The following is a 9,303-nucleotide window of genomic DNA, read 5'->3' on the forward strand; positions in this document are numbered from 1 at the left end:
ATTTAATTTTTAGGGACTAATATAGATCTTTTTTGAATTTGTGAGGGACCACAATTTCAACTAAATGGATCCATTTTGAATTTTTCAAGGACCACGATGGACCTTTTTATTTGCTAGGGACTAAAACGGGCATCGTGAAATTTGCTGAAGACCAAAAAAGATATTTACCTTTTTTTTAATGAACGTAGCACGAACGACTGATGCACCTAAAAAGCATTCATCAATTGGATGACTAAACTTGCAGCTGTCAGATGGTGCTCAGATTTAAGTGCATTAAATTGGGCGTCAGAAGTAAGCGAAGAATGACAGACTCATAGGTTTAATTATTTTTTTTTTGGCACAAATAATTAAATAAAGCGTTTTCGTTTTATCCTTTAACATATAACACAACAAACTTTCCTACCCTCACAACATTTTGTGGGGCCCACATTTTTTAAAACAAAAAAATAAATAAAAAATTAAGGTACGCAAAACGAATCTCTATAACATTACACAATCACTTTTCCTACAACATAACTCTTATAAAACCCTTAAATAAAATATGTTAAGAAATCTATGGCAAAAAGAATTAAATATTATTTTTTTAATAAATATTGATGAAAATATAGTCATTTTAAATGTAAATATAAAGTCATAGCACTCAAACATGTCCCACATAAGGTATGACTCGTTAGAGAGAGACACTCTCCATAAAGGACGTGTTTTAGGAGAGAGACACTCTCAACAAAGGGCGTGACTCACTAGATGTTGACACATGACACAAAAAGTTAACAATTTGACTATAAAATTTTTGAAAGTCCATAACTTTTGACTTGAGTGTCCAAATTAAGTAAAAAAAAATTTGATTTCGCACAAGTTTTCAAAATTTATGCAATGACATTACATTTGTCATATTTTGTCTCTCATAAAAAGTTTGAATTTACAATAATGATACTATAAGAACGTTTAAACCCAAATTAATAAAGAGAAAATCATTATCATGATTAGTAACATTCATAGTAAAGATCCTTATGATTATGGTCCTGCATAACTTTTTGAGACGAACGTGTTGGCAAGTCTGGCAAGTCCTGGAGGGGACTTGGTAAAAAAAAAAAATATGTTTTGCATATTTTATATCTGCGAATGTGAACGATGTTATTTAAGTTGAAGTTTCGTCTCCTATAAATATAATTTCAATTTGCAATAATGATACCATAATCATAAGGATATTTACTAGGAATGTTTCTAATCGTGACAGTGATTTTCTCTTTATTAATCTGGGTTTAAATGTTCTTATAGTATCATTATTGTAAGTTTGAATTTTTTTTGTGAGAGACAAAATATGACAAATAGAATGTCATTGCGTAGATCTTGAAAAGTTATGTGAAATAAAAAAATACTTAATTCGAATACCTAAGTCAAAAAATTTCAAAGTTTTACAGTCAAATTATTGACTTTTTGTGCCACGTGTCAGCATCTGGTGAGTCACTCTCCTTGTGGGGAGTGTGTCTCTCATAAAACATGCTCACTTTGTAAAGTGTCTCTCTTCAATTGGTCGCCCCCTCTATAGGATGTGTTTGAGTGCTATAAATTTATATTTATATTTAAAATAACTATATTTTTGTAAATATTTATTAATAAACTATTTAAATTTTTTTGACACGTGACTATAGATATGAATCGCTTTGATTGTCCCATGGTTGCCTTCATATCATACACTATGACTTGTATAATATACCAAAATTGGGCAGAATTCAAATGTACTATAAGTAAACTGAGCACCCATATTTGCTGAATATGTGTCATGTGGTGTACAAAAGCTCAAGTAGGATTGTCGTACTTCGTTATGGTTGGAAAATATAAATTTGACTAACTATAACTTTGACTAAAGGTACGCTTAATTCCCATACCTAGATTGAAGCACTTGGGTTCTACAGTCAAAGTTTAACCTGAAGATTTCTAACGTATAAAAACTAATTGTATCGGTTCAAATGGCTTCCTTCCTGATAAGTTATAACTTGAATGATCCAAAATCACGAATACTCCTAATTAAATAATATATTTGACAAAATATGAATATCAGCAAAGTTGCGGGCACCATTTTTCTTAAAACAAAAACAAAAATGCTTAAACCTTAACCAATATGGTTCGCCAGCTATCAACCAACAATCATGGTTAATGATAAGGAATTTATTTTCCTTAATCAAAGGTCTTGAAATTAATTAAGACATGGTGTTGAAGAGCTGCTCCCTGTATTATTGAATATATGTAATTCATACTTTGCAATGACATGTTTTTCGGTAGGGGTGAAAGTGGGTTGAGTTAGGTCAAGTTTTGTCTCGAAAAGTTCAAGTTTATGTCAAAAAAATTCAATTTAGCCTAGCCCAAGCATAGTAAGAGTCTAACCGTTAGCCTGACTTGATCCGTTTATAAAAAAAGTAAATGGTCTGGCTTAGCCTGTTAATTTTTAACTTCCAAGCAAAATCATGAATCAACTTCGCAAAATATCCAAACAGAATCATAAGTCACTTTCAAAAGCAAAATGCTCAAATTAAATAACATATATTTTATCAGATCCAACAAACAAATCCATATTATGTAAATTAAAATAACTACATGAATCCAACAAACACAATATGACGCTTGTAGTAAGTATAACATCTCCCAAAAATCTTTCAATATATTCATATACACAATCTAACATGTTGAGATGTTGGTTCCTTCTACATAAGAAATAAAGTCAGATTTCTATTAAAATATAATCAAATATAATTAAGTCATAAACAATTGCAATTGATTAAATTTATATATTTTGTTTTTTTCTTCAACACATACTTATTCTATTTTATTTTATTTAAAATAAAAAGTATAATATAGGCCGACCTGTAGGCTTATATGTCAGGTCTTGTTAAAGTGGGTCTACAGCCTATTTATTAAACAAGATTTTTCAAGGCCCAAGCCGGCAAGCCCTGCCTATTTTACGAAATGTACTAGGTCAGGTCTAGCTTGACATAGGACGAGCCGTCGGCCCCTGTAGGCTGGCCCGGCCAAGTTTCACCCCTATTTCCCGGTATATAAGTAGTGGCGGAGCCACATATAAGCTGGGTGTGGCTTGGCTAAATTTTAACAAATTATACTTATTATATATAATTATATAATTAATTATAATTTGGCATGAGTTAATTTAGAATTTGGCTCGGGCTACCATTTATAATTTGACCTTATCTAAAACTTAAAATTGGGTAAGTTGTATACTTGTATTAGGTTATGTGTTCAATTTTCACTTGTATAAAAAAAATAAAATACTTTTTAGTAAAATTAGAAAATATTTAATAAAATTATAATTCTTCTTAGTGTTGCCTGCTCAAGTGCTCTGTAATTAATATAATTTAAATATATTATGATATGAACTAACTAAAATTAAGAAAAACAAATACATATATAATTTTTTGGCCTGAGCTCAAATTAGAGGCCAGCTCCGCCAATATACATAAGACCATACTCGAACCGGACTATTAAAACCATACACTATATACAAACTAGCAGTGGCGGAGCCAGGATTAAATTTTAGCCATGGCCAAAAAATTTGATATATTAAATTATTAAAATGTTTATCATAATTGCATAAATTTATTAGGAAAAAATTTACTATGAATTCAAGCATACTTATCTAAATTATTTACTAAATAATGTCACATAACATTGAAAATTAAAATGAACAATTGTAAACGATTATATATCAAAGCAAATATATAAAAAGGCACTAACCTTTTCGGTAAGTATTTCAAACATAAGAGTTGCACTTTCCTCCCACGGCATAATAAGTAATGAACCAAGCATTATCCTGTGGATATGAATATACACAAATATAATAACTATATGTATAATAACATTTAATAAATAATTTAAATATAATCAAAAAATTGTATACCTAAAATTGTATACGACGCTCTTTTAAATTGACGAAATCTTCAAGGATAGAATCTGTAGTAAAATTTTCAGCAATCTCTCTTTCAGTATACACAACCAAATTATTTGCAAGAAAGTCATTCTCCATTTTGTTTCGAAGCCTTATTTTCACAATTTTCATTGCTGAGAATGCACGCTCACTACTTGCTGTTGAAACTGGTAATGTTAAGATAAGACAAATTAGCCTATCAACCAAATGATAGGAATTTGAATTTCCTGTCTTGGCTAATCCTTGACACAACTCAGAAATTGAAGATAAATTTTGAAGTTCTGGATTTTTTAGGATGTCTTTGTGGAAATGCTTCAATTGACAATTCAAACTAATTCTCTCTTACTCAGAAAAATCAAGAGGATAATATTTCTCTGCAAGGCTACAAATATCATCAACATTAAATGCTTTGTAACCATTCTTTGGATCTAATGAAGAGCTAAGTGATAAAAGTTTCATTGTTTGCTCAGTAAACCTTCTATCTAACTCTTGTAATTGAAAGTCAATTGTTGAATTAAAGATATCAAAATGATAGTGATGCTCAATAGTTATTTGATCATGTTGTCGATGGCCACGACCTTCAATATATTGAGCATCAAGATTTGGAATATCTATTTCATAAAGCTTGGAGAAATTAACAACACTTTCAAGTATTCTTTTCCAACCATCATCTCGCAATTCTTGAATAAGTTCCTTTGTACTTGAAACTAATTGCATATCATTCAAAATATCTTGAGATTTTTGTTGTAATGCTTGACAAAGAATTTCAGTGATGCCCATGATCTCCTTCATCAAAAGTAAATTAAAGATAAACTCAAAAGAAGTGATCATCTTATAAGCTGCAGTAGCATCTTCTCTTTGAGAGTAATTTGATCCTTCACTACGAATTTTTTCAAGTACTGAACACAATTCATTATACCCTCGTTGAAGACTGCATATAGAATAAAAATGAGAACCCCATATAGTATCTTTAATGTACCTATTTGGTTAGAACATGTACCAGTTTTAAGCTCACCAATAGCCTGCAGATGTTCAAATTCAGAAACTTAGGCAGCTTGGAATTGATCATAACGCTTAGAAGCAGCAATCAAGGATAATTGTAATCGATGAGCAAAACAATGCACATAATAAGCACAAGGACATTCATCAAGAAATAATGTTTGCAATTCATTCCATTCACCATGCATATTACTAGCACCATCATATCCTTGGCCACGGATATTCTGGATATCAAGGCAATGATGTGAGAGTATTTCACTAATAGCATTTTTAAGTGGCATAGAAGATGTATCTTGAACATGATAAAGATCAAAAAATCTCTCTTTTATGAAACCATCTTAGTCAACAAATCTCAAGACAAGAGCCATTTCTTCTCTTTTGGATTCATCACGTGCTTCATCCACGATAATACAAAACTTAGAGTCCCCAATATCTTTGCGAATCTGTTTTCACACTTTGTTTGCTAGAACATATAAAATCTCCTTTTGTATTTGAGGTAAGGTATACTTGGCTGTCAAATGAGCATTCTTTAGAACAACATCTGCAACTTTTTCATTGTAAGATGCCAAAAGTTTAATCATTTCAATAAAATTACCACTATTTCTTGAATTAATAGTCTCATCATGCCCTCTAAAAGCACATCCTTGAAAAGCAAGCCAACGAGCAACATCAATTGAAGTCTTAACACGCAGCCTATTTTTTCAATTTGTTGGGAGCTTTGAGCATGCATAACTTTATCAATATGACAAGACTGATTCATTAAGTCTACACATGAGATGAGTGCATTAGTATGTTGTGAACAAGGATCATCTCCCATATGACTTAGAAAAGCACAATTCTTTCCACTATGAACTCTTTTCCAAGTTTAAAACCTTTAATTGTGAATGCATTCCAACCATGTCGCCCACCGACCTTTGTAGTGAAAAGATAGCATGGTAAACAAAATGCAGCATCTATAGCAGGTGAATACTCAAGCCATGAAGAAAATTCTTTGAACCAAGAAGCTTGAAAACGTCGAGGATGTTTTTCCTTTGAAAATGGATAGGAGCATTGAGGTTAGTATGGCCCAACCATTAAATAAGATCTACTTATCTCATCCACTTCATTAGCTGATATTCCCAAATTGTCTTACGCTTTCCTGGATCACGTTCACAAATTTTATTTTTGACTATAATAATATCGTCAGTGTGTTCAATTCTACGACACTTGGAAGGAGGTTGCACATGAGAAGGTGCATCACTTTTAGAAATTATGTTCGGAGGAGCATCACTTGATTCTTTTTCGGAGGCTACTTTCTTTTTAAAGAACACGTCTATACTTTTCTGTTTATCCTTGCCCTTGCCCATACTTTTTCAACCTACATGTCAATTTGTATGCAGTACATATTTGACAATTTGACAATTAAAGCAACACATATTTGACAATTAAAAATAATGATAAGAAAAAAGAAGTCTATTATTTTGGTATAACTGGTTCGCAAGTGGACAGAGAGAATGGGGCAAAATTTAAACAATAAGACAGATTTAAACAAATAAATCAAATTAATCCAAGTTTGAAACAATTTATCAAAATAACGCAATCAATTGTGCATACGAGACGCACCCAATTAGTTGTGAATATGAGGTGATAAATAATTATTATTATATAATATTTAACATTGTAAAAATTAAAAAATATGATGAACCATATGCATTCAGCCCATGGCCCATGAACAATAATAAATAATAATAAAACAAATTGACACATCTATAAGGATGGAAAAGTGTCGTAGAATTGCTCCCCTCAAATATAATTTGACATGTAGGTGCAAGTAGGAGAACAATAATAAATAATAATAAAACAAACATATATAAGCTTTTTTTTTCACATGGCATAATAAATAGGTGAAGTAGTCTGCTATCTATCTTCTAGATTAATGTATGCAGTGAAATGTCTTTTCATAAATTAGAATAACTTTGATATTTATTTATTTATTTTATTTGTCATTATATTATCCATTTATCCCATCTTAAAATAATAAATAAAAGAAAGGTTGAATAAACAAGATAAGATGAAATGATATCTATCCTTACCCACTATATAAACAACTTGATATGTCAGAATGGATATAAATAAAATCTGAGATGGTTGCAACTTGGGTTCGAGGAGGTTACCGCAAAATGGAAAGGTTGAGGCGTGCCACTGAGTCCAAGTCACTCGCTAGTTAGAGGCGTGCACAGTGGGCGAAATCCAGGTGGTGGCGAACGAAGTCCGACTCGGAGGTCTTCAGCCATGGCGAATGACGCGAGGGTTATACATCTGCTCTGCTCTCTTCTTGAGTCTTTTTGAGAGAAGGATGTTGTTGATGATAAAAGAGTTTGGGGTCATTGGGGGTACCTCCGAGAGTGTATAGATGTTATTTTGACTATCCATTTTGATGTATGCCTCTTATGCTCTTTTCTCCCTGTACCATTTTGATTGTCCATTTTGGTGATTACTTGATCCATGTACAAAGACCTAATATTTAATCGGTAACCTCTTCCCTCTGCACTACTTCCTGTTCTCTGTATGTTCCTTTTTCTTATATCCTTTTTTTTATTGAATGAAAACAAAACTTGTTGCATAAAATTGGTATTCACAAAGGGTACCGTGAGGATGGATGTAGTTCATCTTGTTTGAGACAAGAGATAGGGCCTAATTGCAATTTTAGCCTGGGCCGAATCAAAATTAATCATATAATTATATATAATATTTTTTTTTTCAAAATCAGCTGGGCCCCAGGCCCCACCTAGCTGTAACATGGCTACGCCACTTTAGAGCTAATCAAATCAGGAACCTTGCCTTGACCATCTTCTAGCTAAGTTTGCTCTTTCCTTCCCCGTGGCCTTTCACCTAGTGAAGTCTCTCCCTTCTTTTACTTTTGTTGCTTTCATGCCATATGCTAGCTGAAAGGCCATGGGGAAGCTAGCATATGGCATGAAAGCAACAAAAGTAAAAGAAGGGAGAGACTTCACTAGGTGAAAGGCCACGGGGAAGGAAAGAGCAAACTTAGCTAGAAGATGGTCAAGGCAAGGTTCCTGGTTTGATCAGCTCTATAGTGGCCTTAGAAACAGCTTCCAAAATATTACTTTTCTATACCCCATGTTGTAGGTATTATTGCGCGTGCTATGAAATACCCCTTCTCCACATTACAAAAAATTAAATTGTCAAGTTTTTTGTGGCTGAATATTATTGGATCTTCCCAGCGTTGATGCCATGGCTAGGAGAAAACTTATATGCATCATAATAAACTAAGTTTAGGCTAAAAATGAGTGTCATCAACTATTGCGTTAGGAAAGATGAAGTCCGGGCTCCATGATCCATGGTCCTTCAACCATAACCTTTTTTCTATCTTCGGTAAGATCATATTACAGCATAAGGATTATCATCATATATGATTGTGAATGAACCAGCTAGCCAAGACTTTGTCATCAACAAATACCATGGGAAGCAATCAGTTGCATCTGTTATGTTCAACTCGAACTAGCTGTTACACAAGTATATCCACCATTTTTATTGGTGGTGGAGGTGTGGGTTATTCCCCAGCTAGCAACCATGGTTTCTTGTTGGAATTTATATATATATATATATATATATATATATATTGTGTAGACAATCTATTGGTTATGAATAAGAAGTTTGGTAGTGAAAATGTGTGTCTTTTCTTCGACAAACAGATGTATCTTTTCATCCTAAAGGATATGTTGTTTCATCCTAACGGACGTGTTGTTTCATCCTTGAATGAGTGTCTTTTCGTGTTCGACGGATATGTTGTTTCGTCGTCGAATATGTGTCTTTTGAAATGTGACCTTAAGTTTTCTATATATAGGACCTGACCCCTTCAGAAAATTTAATTCAATTTTCTGCACTGTTACTCTGCCGAATTTTTTCCTTCATCCGATTTTGCATACTCCCTTCTATTTTTTTCGGTGTAATTACTCTGGCAATTATTGTGTTCGTTTGGGCTGTTGACTGGTAGTGCCACCACTCTTCAAACAAAATCCGTTATATCCTAAGAGAGTCTTGTCTATCAACCTTTGGCATTAGTGAGGGGGCAAATTTTCTTAAGGAGACACTTTCTGTGGGCTCGGATTTAATCATCTGATTCTGCATATTTTCATCATTCTGTCTGTCTCATCATCTGACATCAAGTAAGTCTGTTTTAATTTTTATTATTGCACAGTGATAATTCTGATCATCTATCTCTTCTGCTCTATAAATGGGTTCAAACCTCTTAGTGATTTAATATCACCCACTGTCTTCAATAACAATCTTAAGACAATTTGGTGCTTTGAACCTGTGATCAGTATATTCTGTTTTTATTTTTATATACTATTTCTATTTTATTT

At 32.7% G+C, this 9,303-nt stretch overlaps 1 protein-coding gene across 1 annotated transcript; it reads right to left on the reverse strand.

Annotated features, from left to right (window-relative positions):
- Positions 1-4,279: 4,279 nt before the first annotated feature.
- LOC133289419 (uncharacterized) lies at positions 4,280-5,517 on the reverse strand. Its single transcript, XM_061487347.1, has 2 exons — positions 5,444-5,517; positions 4,280-4,868 (listed from the first exon to the last, which is right to left on the reverse strand). The coding sequence occupies exons 1-2, from the start codon at positions 5,515-5,517 to the stop codon at positions 4,280-4,282; spliced, it is 663 nt and encodes a 220-aa protein (XP_061343331.1).
- Between the last annotated feature and the right edge of the window lie 3,786 nt (positions 5,518-9,303).

Source organism: Gastrolobium bilobum, unplaced genomic scaffold (assembly GCF_033153095.1).
Source record: "Gastrolobium bilobum isolate Gb01-03AN ecotype WA unplaced genomic scaffold, APGP_CSIRO_Gbil_v1 utg3711, whole genome shotgun sequence".
NCBI classification, from domain to species: domain Eukaryota; kingdom Viridiplantae; phylum Streptophyta; class Magnoliopsida; order Fabales; family Fabaceae; genus Gastrolobium; species Gastrolobium bilobum.